Here is a 23,586-nt window from a genome sequence, read left to right as displayed (position 1 = left end):
TAAATTATTTCGCAGTGAATTGTGGGAAATCGACAAAATGGCTTTCGCTGGCAAAATTTTTGGGATGAAAGGTAGAGAAAATTAGTTTCCAGATGTTCCTTTTATTTTGGTAAGGCTATTCTCCGATTTTTATGTTAGAGTGATGTTTTTTTCACATAACTATGTAAAGATACATGCAATCAAACGTAGGAAACTCTTGATAAACACCTGGTTTTGGCGAGGTTCAGTTTTGCCACCTCCCTCCTCCATCTCCACTCCAGTCCATGTCCTCTCTCAGATCTCTGCTGCATAAAAGTCAAGTACATGCTCCTCCCCGACCACTAACCCGTCCACTGCGTCACCCTGTCCCTGGTGACCGAGCCTGAGACTTGAGAGAGACTCTGACTCTTCACTTCATTTTCCCATAAATCGATCCATAAACACATCTTCAAAGTCAACCAAGACATCGTCATCCAGTGTGACATCGTCATCACCACAGTGACACCATCCATGGGCATGGGATGGCTTCGGCATGTCTCATCCAGCCCATGGCAACGAGTGGCAAGCTGTGAATACTTATCTAGTCCATAAAATCATGTCCGAACACTCGTCAGTAGCTTCAGAGCCCCTCCCATTGACCCAAGTGGTGAGTCATCATTAACAAAATCCTTTGACATGGCTAATTGATTTGGTAATGAGTGATCACCTAGCTCTTCCTAAACAAAGTACAGCGAACTTCCCTTAGCAGACACCTCTCTATTGTCAAAAACCCCCTTTCTGTTAAGGAAACGTGTGCATAAGACGGTAACACAATGTAACAAAGTAGTTAACGAGGTAGTAAGCCATCACCATGTCTTGAAATATGACTTCATTATTTCGGAATTCCGCCTTATGCACAGGTCAACTGTAATTCACTCTCGGCCTCAAAGTTGAAGTCGGAGTTGGAGTCGTAAATAAGTTGCAAACTCTGCAAGTGTAAGCCCAGTGTAACTCTTACATGTCTTTGGAGTGGGAGTGAGATATCAGTTAACAACTGTTACCCAATTGTCTATATTTAATTGTTGATTGCATTGTACAATATGTAGCATGTGTTGGCTGCCTTCTGACTGATGCAAATACAATGCCTGTTTTCTGCTGTGTAGAATTCCTACGATCGCGTTGTCATGATGAGCATGAGGGAGCATTGCAAGTATCTGATTCATCAATCATATTCATCTTTAAATTTTGACTTTCGGTAATTACGCGGGCTAATTTTGTATCCGAAATAGAAATATTTGTCAGATCCTTAGTAAGTAGGTCTCCCATGATGTCATACTTTGTAATTGAAATGAGGAATAACCCTACCTTGTTTCATCTTGCTTATTTTCAAACCCACGCTCTGCAGTTCTGATGTTTCAAAAGTTCAAATTGTGAAGGGAACTCCCTCAACTGGCCAAAAATAGATGGTGGTTCAATTGAAACAAAGGAATTCCATGATGTCATTACCATTAAAGCAATACCGGGGATACCCCAGCTTTCATGTCAGTTCTTCATCACATCTTTTGAAAGTATGATATGACTGTCTGCAGTAAGATGAATGAACCATTTTTGTTGGTTCAAACCAAACTCTCCGTTACTCATCTCGAAGATAACTTTGGTGTTGTTGAGGTACAAAAGGATTGCTTCGTTTGAAAATTATACCCTTTGTTCATCCATTTTGTGTTATGATTATGAAGATATAACATTTTTCGAATCAGATTAGAGTTGATTTAAAATCACTGACATAAACATGCATATGAATAATATGATCTACTTTGTCTTAGAATTTGTTTCATTTGAGTGTTTGACTTCTACCGGTGAAGTGGAGATTCAGTTGCATTGCAGCAGTTTCATTATGATTGGATTTCTTACTCTTCAGTGAATTTCTGTTGACATTTCAAAAATATTCATTTGGGAATTACTTTTACAAACGTAGGGATTTACTTGCTACATGTACCTGATGTAAGTACATTTTCTACCACAAGACGGTTGACTCATCTGCCATTCTTACAAATTAATTGCACCATTGATGTAAACAAATGTGGGGTAGTTGATAGAGAATATTTTGCCCCATTGCCTCAATTATAATCATTCTTCACGTCCTTGACCCTTGGTTTCTAAATTAAAAATTGGTCACAGCGAAAGAAATAATTACTTTGAGTGTAGATTGGTTATGACTATGGTAATCTACATCTGTTGACTCCCTTCTTGGTGAAGAACGGTGAATAACCTCAATTTCTAGTGACCTTGAACTCTTACTATTTATGTCCCTCATCAATTTCGTCCATTTTATGAGGGATCAATAGCAATATTGCCTCCAATGAAGGATCAGATGAGACCACATTTGGCTAGAATCTTCTGATTAATTAGTTTGACATGAACAGGAATCGTTGATGATCATTTCTTGACATTCTATATATCTATTGCCATTGGTGTGTAATGGACATTCAGCTTATGTCATGTCAGTTGGTGGTTAAAACATGATCAAGTTAACCCTTTGTATAACATGTGTGATATTACAGCTGTGATAAACATCTGTCTCTTGTGCGTGTATGTAAAACTGTTTGATGAGGTGGTACAGCCTTTGAATGAGACGTAAAAGCAAGATTCCTTGTGCGTGGAGCCTTTGCATGGGCAAGCACGAGCCCTGATCCCTAGACGCCATTTTAATTCACCTCAGCCAAGATTTTTGGAGAGAGAAAACTTTTTTAAAGGTGTGTGAAAATACCAGATTCATAGATTCATAGTCTGATTTTAACAAAGATATTCACCAATCACGCAGACGGATAGCTGGGACTCTCACAAAATGGAGCAAAATGATGATTGTCCAACATAGACTCATTCCACACTCCTAATCATCTTAGCTTCAGATTGAAATCCATTTCAAGCTCTGCATGCTTATCTTATGATTCAATTCTCATTGTCAATTACAGGCGTGCTTGTCATATTGGAGGAGACACTTCAAGGCAGTTCTCGAGGGTCTTTCATAATTAATGATTTGTTGCTCGGGAGGATTTTGCCATTGCTGGGAGTTCTGTTTTGAAATGGTTTTCTTTTGATCAGTGGAATAGCTTTAGTAAATATATCTATGAATACAAGAAACATTTTTTTTGGTGACTAGTCTCCATATCCTCTTGGCTTGGCTGAAGTATCACCATCAGTGGTTTTATGGTCCAGTTCTGGCTCTCCAGTGTTTTCCACTCTGATGTTGGTCTGGGGGCCCACCTGACTGGGCATTGCCATCATGGCTGTTAATGTAATGGCGATGGTAGAGATATTTGTTGAGGATGGTTGTTTAGACTCGGTAAACTAAGACCAGGTTGATTTGACTGAGATCCAGTGTGGTTATAATAGCCATACATGCACGATGCACTGTGTAGTCTAGTCAACAATACGCTGTATAGTCAACAATGCGTCATATAGTCTACATTATGGTTTGTATCCATAATCATCTCGGCACTTATTGATCCGTCTTCTCAAGTTATCGCTGAATGCTGCCAGCAGGAATGATAACCTGGAACTAGCAAAGGTCATGCAGGTCTTTTTTCTCATCTCTTTGTGATAATAGGAGTGTGATAGCCAAATTCATATGAGAAGTTTCATTTAGAAGTTGGTCTGATCTCAATCTCAATCTGCATGGGTTTGATATGTGTGGCCTGTTTTTAAGCTTGTTGAAAATTCTAAACAAGTTTTTTAAAACATGTGTTTTATTTCTACTTGCAGATCTATGAGATGATTAGAGCAATAAAGAAGATTCCTGCAGTGTAGGTGAAAATTCCCAAGATGTCCAACTTCATTCCGATGCTATCATCGAGCCCACCGCCCCTTGATGATTCACAGTCTTTCAACGATGGATGGCCGCAACACAACGACGATGATGACGATGATTTTGGAGGATTTACCAGTGCAGGAACAAAATCAGAGGAGTCCACAAACTTTGCCAATTTCAATTCCGAATGCCCCGCTGAGGTGCAAAAAGTTAAGGATTTGAATTCTCATGACCATGATAATGCAAACGATTTTGGTGGATTTGCCGATTTCAAAAGTGGGAAAGACTCTGAGCCTGGCTGGGCAAATTTTTCTAGTGCACATTCTGACACGTCTCCTAACACCGACTCTCAGAGTGGCTTTGCCGATCTCAGCTCCCCTGCATCTTCAGGACCTCCGGTATTGAGTCCGAGGTTAAATGATAATGAAGAAGATGATGAATTTGCAGATTTTGAGCAAGGTCCGACGAAACGTGAGATTTTAGAGAATAAACTTGATTCAGACACGCCGAAACGTCCCAATTCTGTCCATTTTCAGCGATCAGAAAAGACTGATACCCCGTCTGGGACAGAGACCCCAGGTAGTGAGAGATACCCTGGTTTTAAAAAGTCAAGTATTGATAATACTAGTCAGGACTCCATCATTGATTCGGGTCTGAGTAGTGACATTTCACCCCTGCCAAAATCCGAGGACTATCCAGACTTCAGCGAAGACAATAAAAGCAACGATTTAGATTGTGATTTCGCTGAAAATAAATCCGTCAGTTCTTGCCATAATAGTGACAATAATCCTACCAGCTGTGATAATATGAGTAATTCATTCCAAGGCCAGGGTGAACCCAGTCAGGGTCTCGACGATAGCCAAGACACATTGGTTGACTCGAAATCAAGCGAGCAACCAGTGGAAGAGGATGAAAATGTAGAAAATGTATCTAATTGCCAAAGCGAATTAATATCTGAAAGTGAAAGTCCGAGTGAAAGAACTTCAGAGTCTGGAGGTGAGAATGTGGCACCTTGTGGTGCTCACGAAGGAGTCGATTCTGGTCATGAAAAAGAAGTGTCAAAAGAGGATGATTTTGCAGATTTTGAGGTCGGTGAAACGAATTCCGATCATGGGTCAGATGGTTCTGATGGCGATGAGCGCCACCTATGTGAGGAGAATTCTAATCATTCGTCCACGCTTCCTCAGGATTGCACCGTCGCTGATGGTGATGATTTTGGGGGGTTCAGTTCCGTGCAGAATGATGCTGGTTCGTGTAGCTCAGACATGTCAGAGGGTGGTGCTGGTGATGAAAAATGTGATAGATCATCACCAATCCCGGAAAATATGGGCACAATTAATACTACACCTTCCGAAGAAAATACAGAAACTGATTCTTTACCTGTTGCCGAAAATAAATCTTCTGTTTTTGAGGAGAATACTGAGATTGAATCAGATTCCAGCAGTCCCGGTGATACACATGGAACTGAAGTTGACAACTGTGTCAATGAAGACCGTGCAAATGTTGAATCGACTGGTTCGGAAATGGAAGAAGGCTCTGAGGTTGGAGTAACATTGGGAAGTGAGGTGGTTGAGAATGACACGCTGGGGGAAGATGAAGAGGTTGAGGATGAAGAAGGGAATGTCAAAGCTTCTTCTGATATGAAAACTGTCGTTGAACAAGACGGAGATAGTTCTGAACAAAAAGATGACAGTGAAAGTAACACTGGTAGTGGTAGTAAGGGAGAGGAGGAATTAGACTTTGGCGAACTTTCATTCCGGGCCCCGGGGACACCTGATGAGGGTTTGGAAGATGGGGATGGTTTTGACGGTGTGGAGGGTGATGCCACTGGTGACGAATGGGCTGGGTGTTCATCAGGGGTTCTGACGGAGGGTGGTGCTGGCGATGATGACGGGGATGAATGGGCGGCCTTTGGCACTGCTGATTCTCCAGCAGGCGATAATGATGATTGGGCAGCTTTTTCTGGTGCCACGACGGAGCCACCTCCGTTGCCTTACAATGACGACGATGAAGAAACTTTCTCAGGTCCGACGGCAACAGAGCCGCCACCCCAATCAGAGATTCCAGACAATGATGACGGTGACGATGAGTGGGCCGGGTTTTCTGGTCCTAGTTCATCAGTACCTCCACCAATGCCTGATGATGACAATGATGATGGTGATGATGATTGGGGAGGATTCTCGGCCCCTGAACCAGTCGCAAAGGACACCAGTCCAACTCAGGATGACGATGACGAGTTTGGAGAGTTCACGGAACCGCCTGCACCGCTGGATAAACCATCGCCAAGTTCTGAAAAGCCTTCTACTGCTCAAGTCTGGTCAAAGGTAAGACTTTACAATTTGCTTCAAAAAAGGATTTGTGTGTAAGTGTTACATCTTCTCAATTGCTGTACCAGTCATTCAGCCTTTTACCATGTGTACTTTATGCATAATTCTTAACTACCTCAGTTTACATGATGGATTTATTTGCCTACATCATGACCGGTGTGAAGATGTGTGGGCTTAACGGCTTGCCACTGTCATCAACTCAATTTCCACTCAACAGAGTGAACGAGGGCTGCCTATGTGGACAGAATTGTATCGAGGCCACTCTGCCTGTCAAGCCGGTTTCTGGTTAGGTAGGACTCGACTTGAACAGTGGCGAATGATGTTAGTTGCAAGAAGAATCCATAGTACACTACATACAATACAGACAGTTGCCCTCAAACAAAATTCCCTTCCATAATGTTGCTGTAAAAGGAAATTTGTGTGCTTTTGGGAGATGCTGCAGGTGGGTGTGCAAATCATTGCAATGGGGAAGCTCATTATCATTTGTTCATATTTCTTGACACTGCTGAATGAACTAATTTTCCAAACCGTTGAACCCTCTTTGATGAATGGGAATCCAATATGACCTAGTATTGATTTCTCCGAATGAAGACCCATGGGATATATCAATTTTCATTTCTAGACTCATAGTACATGATGTGGGTACTCCTCATGTTGCCAATTTCATGTGTGGCAATTTTGGCCAGCATTATCAACATTGCAATTTGGTCTTCTTCTTGATGAGGAAAGTTCAGTCAATTCAATGCACGTTTCTCACTTGGTTGTAAGGGCTTATGATCTTGTCGTGGCGTAGTCAATCGTTGTACTGTGTCTCATTCAAAAGATGTGACAAAGGTAAAGTTAGTTGTCCAAGGTCACAAGCCTATCACAAGCAATGTGTTATCAATATCAAAAATGAACTAATCATTGTAATTTTGTATTGAGAGATTGGAATGTGGATTGCCTGTTTTCACATTGACCTTTCTTTTATCACACTGCTGTACGAGCCTTTCATTGATTTTGAGTTGCGCTATCCCGATATAGCTACTTGGTCAACATGATCACTACAGTGCTTTGTATTGTGCGATGTAATGCATACATGGGTAGTTGGAAATGATTTTATGTTCTACAGAATGCGTGCTCAGAATCTTCCCAAAATATGACAGATACTACATGTTCATGCTGGCACTCCACTCCACACCAGAGTTCTCAGCAGAAAAAAACAAAATTGAAATGACAAGAAATGACAAAAAAGAGAGTTATTGCCACCATAGAGACCTCCGTCTCAGTGGTATTATATAACCTTGTAGCATTGAAACCTACACTCACATGTGTAGGGTTCACCATAGAGACCTCCGTCTCAGTGGTATTATATAACCTTGTAGCATTGAAACCTACACTCACATGTGTAGGGTTCACCATAGAGACCTCCGTCTCAGTGGTATTATATAACCTTGTAACATTGAAACCTACACTCACATGTGTAGGGTTCACATGAATATGACCCTCACATAAACCACCCGAGTCATGATTATGCATTGTGGTGCAGCTGTACTGAAATGTATGAACATGCTCCTCGTATCATGTGTACGGCAGATAAGTCCTTATCCACCACATTCGTTATCCACCTCATTCGTTTCCTATTCGAGCTCATTTCAAATTCATGATGACATATGAATGGAAGTGATGATCACTTCGTTCAGTGTTATCTGCTGAAGTAGCGGTGTGGTGGTAAACGGAACATGGGATCTATAATTGTATCGTGGGCGAAAATGACATGAAGTAGATTGCCTTTTGGCAAGTGAACCAACATCTGTTGGAGTTTGCATTATATTTCTAAATTCAATTTAATGGTTAGGACCCCCACCTCAAGGCACATGGTCTCAACTGCACAATATCAGAAACAGACATGGAATATGACTGAAATCCTGTGATTATCAAAACTATCACCATCCTTCACAAAAGCCTTATTGATTGTGGATTATCTTGGTATAAATGTGAAACTGGGTAAAAATAACCTGGATACGTGTAGCTAGTGATGGAACAAATGTATTGATTGTCGATGATCAGTTTATAAAGTCTATTCTGCTTTTTGGTAATGATGCCCTATGGAATGCGTCATCGCGTTAGCTAACCTATTGTTTCATTCTTGTTACAGGTCGCCAAACCACAGGCAGCCAAAGTCGACAGTGCCATCTCAAAGTGTTTTCCTAACCTACAAATAAATGCTGCATTAGTTACCATAGCAACGCTCACAAATGTTGTAGGGAAAGAACTTGAGAGAGCGTCAAAGCCCAAGACAACAGATCGTCAAAAGAAGCAAAAAAGGTAATTTGGTTTGATTCGTCAGGGGTGGTATTGATAGTAACATCAGGTGTCGCCATACTGCTTATGCCTCGTTAGGAGAAAAGCGGTAGAGTATTTCTTAAACTAGGGTGGACCGTGTGTTATTTTTGGCTAAAATGTCTTGAAATTGAATTCAGATGTTGATTGATTCAGAGTGTCACTGTCGGTAATCCTGACTAGAAACTGGCTCCATTTTCTCTGAACCAAAAGCTCTAAACCAGCCATCACAAGCTTTGTGAGACCAGAGAAAATCAGCTCATGGGATGTGGTGACGAGGATCAGACACTCCGGCAGTATTCTTATCATATCCAATATAATCTACCTAGAAACTCTGCGGCCTTTTTTCCCTTGAGACGTGACGGAAAAGTCATTTGTCTGATCTCAGTTCTAAGCCGAGCTCAAAGCCAGTTTCTTTTCTTATACGCATTGGTATGATATCTCCTCTAGCGCAATGAATGGGAATTTTTCTTTATTATGAGGCTGTCTGTGAGATGTTCTCAAATACATGTAAGCATGTATTGTCCGTCTCAAGGATGCAATGTGCCCACCTACTTAAATGAGCATGGGCAGACTCCAAACTGTGGTGCTTTTAGTTCGAGTTGTCTTGAAGTAATGGGTGCTTTGATAGATAATCATAAAGGTGATTTGTAATTTGCACATCATTGTCAGCGCTGCCAACATTTAATGACCATACCTGTACTGTAGACATGCCAGCATCCTCCGTTTACGACTCTGCAACTTTAGATCATGCACAGAGACATCAGGAACAGAAAAGTTGTTTCAGTGTCTATCCTCTTGTTGGAATTATTGATCGAGTTCTTGATTAATGCTCATCTTGTTTGCAGTGAGTGATGAGCTGCTGAGATGAAAAACAAATGATATATGGACTGGTGTTGTTTTTGTTGTTGTTGAGTTGGGGCATAATAACTATTTCATGGATCGAGTTCTTGCTCAAAAGCGCTCCCTCATCACCAAGAGATTTTGTAGATAATCGAGGTTTTAGTTGTTCTTAAAGTTGTTTGCATCAGTGTTTTGGGAATCCTGTATGTACTTTGTTCCTTCACCACAGGCTGGGAGTAGGGGAGAGCCACCATGAACAGGTGGTGCTGTATCCTAATTTTGTTGCATCGAAGGTGAAAGATCAACTAGATCTGATCAGCCTTCAAACATGTATCATAGTGTTAGAACCGGTTTTGCTTTTCTCCATCAGAGACTGTTTACTGAAGGAGTGGTATTTGTCCACTGAACTGGTGTCGTGTGCAAATATTCTGTTGACAGTCAGAGTAATCATCCAGCCAACTGTCCCCAATTGCAATCAGCTGAACCAATGCCTTGTAGTCTTCTCCATTTACCATCGGTGTGCTTCGTCGCTCTTCATTGTGATATGGAGCCTGTCAGATACTGTTAGCGTGCTGGTAGGATTTGTTGAATGACGACTGCTTTGAAGTGCGACTCCATTGATCGCGAAACGACCGTGTCATGGGTCTGAGTTGGACTAATGTGGATTTCAGGAGGCAATATGATTGCACTGGTCAGACAATCTCAGTTAGGCAGTGAATGAGAATCTCAAGTCCTGTCTCAACAATGTTCTGGAGCTAAAATATTTTGAAGTTTTCATGAAGAAAATGACTAATTCTGTCTCCTCCTCACAAGTGTCAGCCCTCCAGAATATCTCTCATTTGTCTCAAACTCAAATCTGAGTCAGTCAGTAAGAGTAATGCCACTTCCTTCCCACTGTGGATAGAAATCACTTCATTTAGCCCCTTGAAAATGAAACACTGACAATTTTAAATTTCTATGTCTTCAAAGATATTGATTTCTCCTTGGAAGCGACACTGCCTGAGGCCAGACAAGTTTTAATATGAAACGTTCATGTCAGTTTAGCTAAGTATGATGAGGCGCCGTGACACTGCCTATACTTGTTAATATTTCTTGAGACGAGCTACCCTGTGATGGTTTCCAAAATTGCTTGCACGCAAAACATCAGGGAATGATGCTTATGATAGCTATTTCCTGACTCCCTGAAAAAAATCAGTCGATGGACATTAGCCGGTGCCAGCTAATCACATCTAAAATCTCTACATCTCCAGGTCCTTTCATCCCCTAAGGTTGAACACGAACTGACAATCATGTGTCAGCTCATTGAAGTACATCTATTCCAATGATCGATGGCTCGGCATAAAAATCATAAATTGATTTATTGTAAATCGGTCGTGGCTGGAGCGGTATAAATACATCAGATAGTGTCACGGGAATCAATCTGTGACTTGTCATGATTTCATTGCAAAAATCAATTCAATTGATGTTTATCGTGTTCTCAAACTGTTTGGATTTTGTTGAAGAACTTGTCAGGTTGATCATTTTCGTTAACATTTTTACCTCCAGATTCCCAGTCGACTATGTTCACTGAAGAGGGTAGCTAACAAAGCATTGAAAATCTTTAGCCAGAACAAACCTTGCTGATCATCGCCAATATAAATATTACTGACACCATCTTAGGGCTGCATGATCCACCATCCTGCAGCCCACGCTGACAATATCTTCTAGCTGGCACACCAATCATCTTGAAAATGGATTCTATATAATTGAATGACGCCCTCCATAGTTGGGCTATTGATCACGAGAGCCATGTTTAGACATCTCTGATGATACCACAGCATGTCCTGGAAGAATGATTAGTTTAAATCATATGCCATATGTTCATATTTTGCTATTTGACTCTTTCTTTGCTGGGTTGATATTTCACTTCTAGTGTAGGCCAAGAGACTGGTTTCTCCACTGGACTTTCTCTGTAGCTACCTCCAAATCAAACCTATTCTAAACGTGGTTTGTAATTTTCACGTTATGCAAAAGTATTATCATCTATCGCTATCATCAGCCAAATCAGATTCAACATTTAGTTTGTGAACTTGGTAGTTATGTACACAAGTCTCGATTGTAAATCAATTTTCTGGTGCTTGAGTGGAAAATTGCTATGTGTACGCTGGTCTCCTGGCCGCTGATGGATTAGCTCTTTAGTCTTCAGCCATTTCAAGGCACACAACAGCAGGTTATGTCGGTCAGCGTCGGTTTTAGTGTAGCTTTTGGTGTAGCCCCTATCACCAGTATAGCAGGGACGCATTTCTGTGCTCTGTGGCTCTTCAGCTTCAGTTAATGGGGCGGACCTTCTCTGGAATGAGCTTCAACATTACTTCATACAGAAAAGAACTTACCAAGAGCCCAGATATGGTTCAAGTGGGCTGTCAGAGTAGTCTCCATATAATAAAGAGGGCAGCTTTTTCTGACAGCGTAGACTTGAATGTCTGGTTTCAACCAACATCTCATCCCCAATATTGTTTGTAGAACTAATAGTCTTCAACTTGACACTCGGCTCTTCAACTCAATATATACGTGGTTGGCAGCCTGGATAAGCCTCTGCCTCCTTTGAACCCGCATCATTTTGCTAATGTCTCTGTCTCATTTCAGCACCCCATCTGTGATCGATGTGAACATCTGGCAGCACCTAAAAGACTTGGAGGAGACTAACGCCCTCACGTGTACTTGGAGTCACTCTAGTAATAACCAGCGACTCCTGAAGGCACTGGCTATAGACCCTCGCAATATTGTAAGTAAAACTATCGTATTATGATACTTTCCAACGAAATATCACCATGTTGATCTGTATGAGCCGCGACCAGTGTTGCTTGCAGAGTTTGCAAGTAAAACCTGTTCTGTATGATATGACCAGAATCCTGCTGAGGCAATTTTCTCCCTTTGACCACTCCTGATGCTAGAATACCACTGGGAGTGTCTCATATTGGTATCCTTTAGATACATGTAGCTCCTTTAGCATGCGATCTTGTGTTAAAAGACGGAACTAATCATATCCATGTGGAGGAGGAGATCGCTTCTTCATAATCAATACTTTTAGAAATACAGTAGAACCTCTCTATTAAGGACACCCACGGGACTGAAAATTGATGTCCTTAATCAAGAGGTGTCCTTTATAGAGAGGTGAAATTGAATGGAAACAACCCATTTGGGACCAAAACTTGTGTCCTTTTAGAGAGGTTGTCCTTAAAGGAGAGGTGTCCGCTAAGGGAGGTTCCACTGTACAATAAAACAGTTTTTCTACCATGATTGATTTCGCCATCATTTGAATAAGCTGACCTCCTATTGCAGCTTGTCACCAAGAAAGCCGCCGTGCCGATATTTGCTGCAAGTCTAGGTCTACTTGAGCCGAGTCGGGGTGGTGTTCTAGAACCCACTAAACCAGGAGATGTTACTGAGCCGACCCTAGTTGACACATCAAAGGAAACACCCGTCCAGCAGCCTGTTGTAAGTTGGGCCAGATCAGATGGGAGACTGGTTTAACCAGAAGGATTGCAGGTTATGTGTTCAAGTAAACAAGTTTGAAATTTGAGTTGCAGGGGCCTTGATTGATTGATGGATTGACTTTTTGGGGTGGGGGTGACCAGTGTCAAATTGAGAAGTTCCTTCAGTGCAATTTTTGAGTTCAACTTTCTTGTTAAAGTTTTTGAATGAGAATTTATAAAAAAGACAAAAGTTACCTGCAGTCCTTGAGGGGCTGTGCCGTCTTCACCAAATAAGGGTATTTTTTCAATCAACAGTGTGTTCATCCTATATCTAATATTGTGAACTGTCAATACCGAATGGTCACCCAGTTTGCATGATGTGTTTTGTGATTTATTTCCCGACTTCTTTCACACTTCTATTAAATTTATCAAATTTTTTGATTAAAACAATGAAAATTATTTAGCATTATTGTCTAGTCCAGACTCTAGTTGTTGATGTTATGATTTTAATTCCTTCAGGTTCATTATTTTTGACAATTTTTGGGTGAGTGCACATATTGTGACCCCTCCACCTGCCAAAAAGAAGTTTTTCACTGAATGTGTTTGAGTCTTGTCTTGTAAGCGCTGAATTCAGACACTTTTTCTGAAGTAGTCAAGTACAAACTTCAGTTGTTTTAATGATACATTTCAGCTGTTGCTTTAATAACCTTTCCCCAAATAAAAGACAGAACTGGTAACTAAGATTGGAATGAAAGTTTTTGCCTGATAAATTCCTAAAAACAAACAAGTACTGGTCCTGCACTTTGAATGAATCATTATCATACAGCTTTTCCCACAGTTGATATAATCTTTAAATAAGCAAATTTGTGAAAATTTAGTTGACTCTTGTAAAAATTTGTATTCTATTTTTGAAATCTAAGGGTATTTTAGCAGAGAATATAAAAATAATGTGAGAAATTTCCAAGTGTCTGGGCTCATTATTTAACTTTTCAATTCATATGCTTTGTAAATAGACGATTATGGTGATGCACTGCTTCTGCTATTAACTGGCAAAAAATACAACCATCACTCCCAAAATTGTTGGTCATCAAATCAAACACAGACTAGGTACTAGAAAACGATATAGCGTGCAGTGAGGGATATTGCTTCACTAGAGTTGGGTTTGGGGTTTCACAGACTTTCACAACTTACAACTTTTGAGACCAACTGTAGAGTAATCCAGGATATATTTGTCTTTAATCTTCACTTTGTGGGTTGGGTCAACTTTTCTAACAAATTTCTAAGTCAAGGAGGCTTGGTCATAATGGTGAATGTCGTCATCGTTTTGTATGTGTCGTTTTGTACAATATTAACGGTCAGTAGTTGAAAAGTTCAAAAATATTAACTTTGAGATGCAATATTTTTCATTGTGTTCTATGTTCTTTGGTCCAAAAATTTTTATCATGGGTTAAAAGCAATGGGGGAAAATTACCTCCTTTTTCAGTTAGGACTATCCACCGATATGGCATCAGTTGTTTTGATTCAGAACATTTTAGTCCAAATTGAGTCCACGCCCTATTTGAAAATTCAAAAGCATTCCTAGTCTTGAACTCTTGAAAGTAAACATTTGGGACGAAAAAAAGGACTTAAATTTTTTTTTCTTCTTGAAGTTGAAAAAAATCAATTTAACCAAATGATAGTATTGTTTCATGTGAGCATAGTTGTTTATGTCACCACTATCTAGCCTGTTGTCCCTCTCCATTTCAGGCAGGCGAGGCTATTCCACCTGTGGAGTTTGACTGGGGCAGTAGTGGCCTGACCAATCCTCTTGACTGTAAGCACAACTTTAATCACATCTGCATGGTGGGGGCAGGGAGGTGGTGGTGTATCACACTGTTGTAACTGCTCAAAGTTTGTGGTGGCTTTTGTCGGTATTTCTTTAGCTAGCTTTTTGAGTGCTATTCTGGCCTATTCCTCTCCTTCAGTGACATCTGGCCTTGTTACGTCTGTGGTTTGGTAGATAAATCAGGTTTTAAGTTATGAATGAATTCAGCGATTTAGTGGAGTATAGTGACTGGAAAGGTTCACTGCTCCCAGTGCACCCTTGATTGCATAATGGTTGAATATTGTTGCCTCAAGACTCAAATTCTGATGCATTATACCTAGTGTACCACAACAAGAGTAGATGGCAGCACCTTACTTCAAGTAAAACATCCTAACTCGAGCTCAAATTCGTTCATCGTCTTTGAATTCAACTTGAATTTCTTCACTAATTATCTTATCATCTTTAATCCCTCCTAACATCCCTACTTTTCCAATGCTTGCTGCCCTTAGTGAAACAAATAGTAAAAATTTCATTGTGTGATTGTGTCTTTCTCAACAAATTGCTACAGCCCATTTGGAAATGTTTTGTCCACACCGTTTAAGGCTCTGGAGCGGAAATACACTTCAATGGAATTAGGTGTCTCTGATCACCAGAAAATTGGATGTGAAGTGCCGATTCTATGTTCTGAGTTTGTTTGTATAAATTCAGGGCTACCTTATTGACAAGAAAGCTTGGTATGTGATGTATTTTATTTATCATTTCAACCCAGGATCCTTTGTTTGACTTTGGGTAGCAGGCATCGCTTTAAATCTGCTTCATTTGTTGTGACCTATTTGGCGGCAACCTAACTTTTAAAAGTGCTTCCAGTCATTTTGTTTTGGTGGTTTATTGAGTTTGTTAGCGGTGTATTTTTGTGTGATTCCTGTAGCTTAAGTTTGTCGTAGTGTGTGAATTAGCAGGCGGTGCCTGTGTTTCTGCAGTTGAAAATGGAATTTAGAAAGTAATATGATACCTGCTCGACCTAGGCTTGAGCTATTTGTTGCTTACAGACTGAAGCTTATCCCAGATATTTTCTCTAGTATATAGTTACAAGGAGTAATAGTTTTGATTTTTGTTGTATTTTCTGTGACAGATAAGTCTTGTCTGTATGCTCTATTCAAAACTCTAATAAATACATATAAAGTGTCCACCAAACCTCATCACACAATACCCATATCTCTGCACCCTTTCAATCATACTCTTCGAAAGAATTTCTCTGAGTCGGTTTTCAAGTTTCTATCAGCTGTCAGAGAAGGTGCCTCAGTTACACACATATTATGAAAAGATGGCAAAATTGCCACTTATACAAAAAGAACAACAATATTCTTTTCACTGCCATATGCAAAATTATAAATCTCATGACAGGGCTTTCTCTTATCTGACAAAAACCCATTGACAAACACATCTTTCCTTCAGTCATAATATCTATCTTTCTGTAATTTTTTCTCTCCGACTTTTGTTAATTTTTTTCTCGGCATTTTCGACTGATTATTTTGCAGGTGATAGGCATGTTGTTGAACCCAAAGACACATCATCAGACAAATCAGAAGAACCCTCAAACCCCATCATCGAGCATGTCCAACCAGAACAACCATCCCAAACAAGTTCTATTGAGCCAGAACAACCTTCCAAAACAAGTTCTATTGACCCAGAACAACCCTCAACAAATAGTGAGCCAGAATCATCAAATCTTGAGCCCGATACAACATCAACAAGTAGTGTTGAACCAGAACCGCCCGAAACAAGTATGTCTAAAAATAGCAAGTAATTGCTTTCCTAACCCTGGGCACCAGGTCCAGGGACTTGTACATAACCCTCTAACACTCCAGGCAAGGTCCTTCCCACCGTGAACCCAAATTGGGCTTTCTTTTTCTGCCCCATGTTGGGCATGAGGTCTGGAGACTTATAACCCTCTAACACTTTAGGCATGGTCCTTCCTTAAGAGAATCCATTTGTCAAAGGGTCATCACTTTATACTCATCCCTAGAGCACCTCAGAGTGCTTCCTTGGCCTAGCCCGGAGCACAAGGTCTATACCTAGAAGAACATTTGGCTTGCCAGAAAAGGTTCGGTGCTACCATGACCTAAAAACGCAGGGCCCAGAGAAGTGTTCGTAACTCCCTAACACTCCAGGCCAGGTAGTCCCTTCAGAGAACCCAGTGTGCTCAAAGGATCGTCATTTTGTATTCCCTTTATCCCTGAACTGCCAGGAGTGCTTCCTTGGTGTAGCCAAGAGTAGCCAAGAGCACAGGGTTCAGGCACTTGTCCATAACCTTCTAACACTCCAGGCAATTCTTTCCGACTGAGAACCCAATGCGTTCCGGGGGTTGTCATCTCCCTGTAACTCAGTAGCAACCTAGAAAGATTTTAACTAGCTAAATTGGTTAGTTTCAGCCAGGAAACTGTATATACTCTCTAACATCCCAATAAGGTTCTCACTAACCAATCCCTTAGGTTTTTAGCCTTTGAAAGTGTACATATCCTGTTATGCAGAATCATTTGATTCCGTGAACTTACAATGTAACTTCAATGAAAGAACTCTTATTGCTCATGTTGCTAGGTGGCACCAAAGTCAAGAATAGGTTTAAGCACAGTGTGTAATTTGTTGATGTGAAGTTGTGTCAAAGTTGTGATGTTCTGTGTTATTCATTGACTGAAGTGCCACCTAGCTGAAATAAAGGCAATTTTGAAATGTTACGATGAAACAACTCAATTATGGCATACATATTGTATTGTTTAATTTGTTTACTTAGATATTTTCATTACTTTTCCTTGAATAATTTGATTTACTCCCCAAATCTCTCTCTCAGTTTGCAATGGTAGCTAATGTCATTCTCAGCATGCAGCACTGCCCAGCATTACCTTGGGATGCTCTTCCTTCATGTTTGTTTTGTGTTGTGTGTGTAGCTGTCTTAACCATGAGTTGACAAGTTTGTACTCGTTTCTGACATTTGTCTCTCCTCACTTCAGCTACCAACTCTTCAAGCCTGCTCGATCTTGACTTCTTTACCAAAAACCAGAAAAACAACATTTCAGCCCCTTCCAAGTCGTCGGGTAAGTTGATTGCAAATGATTTACTGCTGGAACTATGAATAGTATTACCTTTGTGACTGTACCAGTGGATTGACTTTCAACCCCAGAACCTTTGCCCATTCATTCAAGGTACTCATAACAGTTCGTCAGGTATAATCTTAACGCACATCCCTCAGATGAGGTATAAAATTTGCCAGGCAAGGTGGTGCCTCCAGTTTTGAAGCAAATGTTCAGTACACTGTGAAGTTAAAATTGGGCTGGAGAAGAACAGCTTTATTATACTGACAATTAATGACAGTATGATACTGGCAAAATGTCTCTCTGACAATCGTCACATCTTCTGATTTCAGCATTTGAAACTGAATTCCTCAGCTCGATCGAACCTCCTAAACCGAGCGAATCCAAACCCATGAACTCACTCGAGTCTCTACTTAGCGGCATGAAATTTACGACAACAATGGCCAAGCCCAAAATCACGAAGGACGAAAACATATCTACGGATGCGAGCAAAGTCCTGGGAAGTTTACCCGATTTGAGCTTCATGCAGGCAAAAGTTTTGATGTTTCCAGTGAAGGCATCAGTCCCAGAGTGAAGTCGGCAAGTTTTTAAAAAATGAATTTTGTGCTTTGAGCTTAGCTTCCACTGAATTCTTAAATAGTGAGATATGTAACAACGTTTAACGTATGAGCTGTAAACCCACCCTACCAAGGTAGTGGAAGGTGTCACAAGAGGCACACTTGTCAAGTCAGGTTTCTTGTTTTAGTAATTGGACTGTACAGGATCTCGTATGTGAGAGGCATTATTTATGTAAATTGGACGGAAACTGTGACTTTCAATGAGTTAACCAGGCATTGCCGCATGTATGTTAAGCTTCCGACCACATAAGCGTTATCAGAGATTTCTGTTACCTTGACCCCGTGTTAGAACTGAAGGTGTTCTTAATATCTAGAAAGTTGATGAACTGAACTTTGGGCCACAACAGTTACGAGAAATACTCATTCTGATAACATTTTGCAGTTACAGAGCATTACTGTACACAACTTTGGTCTTGTTGGAATGTTTCTTCTGAATCAGTCAACTCATTTTTGGTGGAAATTAGTATGATCTAAGTTCTGAATCATATTTGCCTGGATGCTAATCAGCCGAAGTGGAGCCATTAGTCAGCTTGTTTACATCTTGTTTTACAAGGTTTTATGAGGTATTCCATGTCATGTTCACAGGTGGCAGCACCAGACAGAAAGCTATTTCTTTTCAGATTACCATGGTCCATTTGGCATAAGGTGATCTTCTGTATTCATCAGTATATCCTGGTGCAGTCCTAGTACATTCTTGAGGTTTCTATCAATCATGGCATGATTGATGGGCTATCGGCCTTGTGTAAAGAATTTGCTGAATATGAGTTGCAGGTCATGAGTTTTACATGACTAGTCCAGGGCTGCATCATTGTCCACCCCTCTTTCTTCAAATTTCAATCACCCTCGGTCCAGCATAGCTACATATGTGATGTCACTTTGCAAATTAATTAAGATCCAGCGCATTATCTGCGACCAGCGTCATATGGAATCTGCTTGCTTGCTCCGGTCTCCTGTTGTCATGGTTACCGGCTGATGCCACCAACAAGACGAAGCTGAGCGGTTCCATCGTTCATCGCCAGCCTTTGCCAAGGCTGACAGTCTCTTAATGTCAAGTCAGAGTGTCAAAACAATTGGGATTACTTTTTAAGAGGGCGGTGGGTCTTGCAATTATTTGACATGGCTTGAGGTATTTTCTTATTTACGTGTACTGCCGCAAGCTTCCAGAATCTTCAATCATTTGAACGTCATATTGGTCTGAAACAGTTAGCGAGTGAAAAGTTGTTTAGGTTCTCGATACGATTTTATTCTGATTATCTCCACACTAGTGAGGTGACATGAATGAGGTCTTCGTTGGGTCTTGTTTATCTTGGCGATGAGTTTGTTGATGTTGATAAGTTGCCAACAGGGCCTCATGAAGATGCCACTTTTGTTCTGTCATTGATTAAAACTTTTGAAATCAGTGGCTCTGATATCTTAAGTGGTGTTTTCTCTCATCCCTCACCCAATTCCATGATCAAAATATTTTATTTACAATATCTGCAATCATTGCGTCGGAACAGGATAAATCACTGGTCACCTTGACATTCAACAACCCACCAGTCCATTCTCGAGACAAACAACCCTATGAGGTAAACACCTCATGATACCATTCACCACACCTAGGTGGCAGCACCCATACACTTGGCACATTTTCAATATGCTGTGACATCATTAGTGATTGACGTACTGAGCCAGTTCTCTGAATGTAGGTTATGATAGTTCGAAAGAGGTGCATCATGCATACTCTTTCATGGCGTAGACAATGACTGCTTGAAAAATATTCCAACGGTTTGATGTCACTTTTGAAGAAAAACTAATTTCCTTGTCAAGGGGCTGATACCATCACCAAACTCGGCATGTCTCACCCGATAGCATGTGATTGCTGAGTGCAAATGGTGTTTAGAATATACCTTGCGCTATGACGTGCTTGACTCCGCAGATAAAGGGTTAAGTAAATTGTCTCCAATGTTGTTTGTTTGGGACTGTTTTTGGGTCATCAAGGATAAAGGTGTACTTCTTAGTATTTTGATTTGGTGGCATTAGTTTTGACATCTAATGAGTCGGTGAGTTTTGGCACTAGTCAAAGCGTCTTTTAGGAAGATCAAAGTATTGAATTGTTTTTTAAGAAGATTGACTTCTAGAAGTCATTGACTAAAAATCAGTTACTGGGTAGTTTTGACTTTTTCGTACTTTCACCTAGTTAATATCAACCTTTTTTACTGAGCTAGAAACTAGAGAAGATGCTACAATGTTTTAAGTGTTGTCTCCACAAATGAACAATTCTTTTCTACCGGTAATTGTCAAGAAGGAGGAAAACTATTTGTCTGTTCTTAAAAATTATATAATTGAACACAACTCTGTCTAAATTCTCACCATCTAATTGAAAGAACAGGAAGCAGCAAACAACCACAATGCATCATCACATTGACCACTCAAAAATTATCTCATTTTGCCAATGAAAAGTTTTTTAAATTTGAAAGCCATTTAACACTTTAAGATGACCCCTGGCGGTTTGATGCATTCTATTGTCTGGAGAGTTTGTTCTTTTGGACTCCGGTTTTGTTGTTGCATTGTGACGTGATGTAAGATAGAGACAGTGACCATGGCCGTGAACTCTGCCTTCTCCAGAATGACTCCCGTGCCTGGTTATTGCCAACCTAAATCTCGATATGAGTCTTGGATTGCTCATGATTTGATGAGTCGGGAGGGATCTCCCGTGGAGTGGCTGGCTGGATCTGGGGAAGTTGTAATAATTAGTCACCAGGCGTGAATCATTCCAAGGCATCGGCTACAATGGCTTGCAACTTGCCAAAGTGACAGGTCAATATCATAATCAGGAAATGGAAGGTCTGTGTGCTGACAAAATGCCATGAGATAACCTGCGAAATCTAACAGGAAAAAAGGCTGAAGATGTCATGTACCATTTGCATTTTCTGGTAGTCTGGAATAAAAAAACATTTGAAATGATGTCGGCCCGCACAAATTTTTTTTTTAAATGCGACAAAATGAAAGTCTGCTTTGAAGATACCCGGATCCAGGTTTCAGTCTCAGATGTTAAGGGACTTCTTTGATGAAAATTGACACCATTTGTCTGACCAGAGTCGCTCAGAATCGTTTGTTATTACGAAATCCGGGTGACACTTTTCAACTTTTTTCTCCAAAAACTCGGTTAAGGATATCAAACACTGGGTTATGGTTCCATTTGATGAGATTGCGATGAATGGGTTTAGGTCTACTGATATCCTCTTGGTGTTCCTGGGATGATTATCATGGTGTTGCTTATCGTCCCTAGGACAATAATCGCTATTGTGTTGGTTCGACCGCTTTGGTTTAGTCTTTGTCTGCTTGTTGTGGACTCAATCAGACTTGTAGAGTTGTTTTGTGAGAGGAACTACAGTCTCTATACGCTTTTGTGTTTGGACTTGTCTTCATAATTTCAGGTCATCAAAAATGGATTCTTGTGACAAGTTTGGGCGATCAATGAGGCGAAAAAGTGAAAAGATTTTGAATTTCAGAGCAAGTCATCAAGTCATCGTTGAAGACAATTAAATTGATTGAAAGGCTTCAATGTTTGAGTCAACAATTATGATAAAATGTGTATAAATTTTAAAATCATCAACTTTCAAGTTCTCGAGATATCTTCAGTTCACTGGTCCTGCCTTACCCTGCTGCAAACAAGCTAAGAAAATCATTGACATCTCATCAGTAACTATTTGAAGCAAGTGGTTTCTTCTGCAATACTATTCAAGGTTAAGGTCTGTCTGGAGTGTTGCCATGGAGTTACCCTTATCTTTTGTGTGTTGTTGGATGTGATTTGGCAGAGCAATAGTCATGGCAATTCAACTTTCATTTACTGGGGCATCCCTTTACAAGATGGCCAAATCCCTCCCTCCAGGGGTTATCTAAAGAGCCTGTTATGAACCAAATTTGACCTCGTCTACTCTCGGCTCAATATTTTATAAGAGTTTTCCACAGCATATGTACTTGTGCCAAATTGAAGTTTCCTGGTGCAACCTTATTGGAGGAATTTGTCCTGATTTTTCATTCTACTGTTGATGTAAAGCACCAATAGTAATTAAATACAAGTTTCCGATTTTAAGAATGAATTTCCCTTGCCTGAGATGTTTCTGCAAATCACTTCAATACAGTCTATCATAGCATTTATGAAAGCAGTTCTTCTGTATGCAACACAGAATGGTCAGTTGAACTCAATTGCCATTATGAATATCATGCTCGCCTGTTTGATCTTGAAATCACGACTAAGAAATTCATGTCGGTTGAAGCTTGTATTTGTTTTGCAGGCCATATTTAGTACACAGAGTATTCAACTGTGACCGGTTGGGTCATTAGGCATGGCGTGTGTTGTGGTTTTCATACTGGATCGCATTACACGAATCTTTTGTGGCGAGAGTTATGTTGAAAATCTGCCATGTTTTGTTGTGGTGACAGCAATTTCAATGTAGGTCAGTGAAGTTGGGTACATTTTGTGAAAACCTCTACACTTGAGTCCTCTACAAACAGGCAATTTGAGTCGCCCTCATCATATTGTCATGGCGCCATCACTGGTCATGGCGACTCAAATTGCTCATTTGCTTGGTGTTTTTTAGGAAAATGATCATTGTTGAATTGCAAGAAATCCTTATCAATGTTGTTGAAACTTTCTTATACCATTCTGTTGTGTTTTTGCTTGGAATTAGAATAGTTAAACTGTAAACTCATCAAAAGGTGTGTCACTCGTTATGCATTATTACTGCCTTCTCGAATAGCATTCCGCGAAGATGACGTCACTGCAGCTGCTGCCCTCTATTTCCCCATCGATGAATTACAGGCAATGTCGGACAAAATGCGGTTTCGTAATGGATTCAGGCTTTCTAACTTGGGTAGTTAGATTCAATCTGGCACATGTCCGAGTGTTGGAAATACTACATAATTGTTCTGAATATTTCTCTCTCTGACTCTATGGTATCATTCATGCTAAAAACAATGCAGGGTCAAAGATAATTTACTTTGGAATAAGCTCAAATGCGTAGAAATAAGTGTCGATGTCCGACTGTCACGTGACTAAAACGTCATCAATATCTTATGCAAATGATCTTGTGAGCTATAAATAGTAACTTCGCGGCAGATTGCTACTAATTGTGTGGTTTTCAGTTTCACAAAGCAGTCAAGATTCAAGTTTACCAGGTTAAACCAGTGACGGGGTTGTGTTTTGGGATTTTTGCCAAATCTCTGATTTCAATAAGTGAATCTGTTTTCTGACAATTTTTGGCCAATTGAAACATGGCTAGCAGAGCAAAGCAGAACAGCACTATTTACATTTCTGCATTGACACTGTTTTATCACACTAAAATGGTCCAAGCTTATATGTGACTCGCTCTACCAAA

At 40.4% G+C, this 23,586-nt stretch overlaps 1 protein-coding gene across 5 annotated transcripts; it reads left to right on the top strand.

Moving 5' to 3' along the window:
* Positions 1–23: 23 nt before the first annotated feature.
* On the top strand, positions 24–23,586 carry LOC135484359 (aftiphilin-like). 5 transcript variants are annotated; one of them, XM_064765734.1, is made up of 9 exons: positions 24–71; positions 3,721–6,090; positions 8,231–8,400; positions 11,884–12,022; positions 12,580–12,735; positions 14,460–14,526; positions 16,056–16,301; positions 17,526–17,609; positions 17,939–23,586. In XM_064765734.1, exons 2-9 carry the CDS (start codon positions 3,781–3,783, stop codon positions 18,178–18,180), a joined length of 3,414 nt encoding a protein of 1,137 aa, XP_064621804.1. In that variant the 5' UTR covers positions 24–71; positions 3,721–3,780; the 3' UTR covers positions 18,181–23,586. The 5 variants fall into 5 exon arrangements, with proteins under 5 accessions (XP_064621804.1, XP_064621803.1, XP_064621805.1 ...); XM_064765733.1 differs by having other exon boundaries at positions 24–109; XM_064765735.1 differs by lacking the exon at positions 16,056–16,301 and having other exon boundaries at positions 24–109.

This window comes from Lineus longissimus, chromosome 3 (assembly GCF_910592395.1).
Source record: "Lineus longissimus chromosome 3, tnLinLong1.2, whole genome shotgun sequence".
In the NCBI taxonomy this organism is placed as follows: domain Eukaryota; kingdom Metazoa; phylum Nemertea; class Pilidiophora; order Heteronemertea; family Lineidae; genus Lineus; species Lineus longissimus.
Note: the sequence above shows the minus strand (reverse complement) of the source record. Positions and strands in the feature narration are given on the sequence as shown.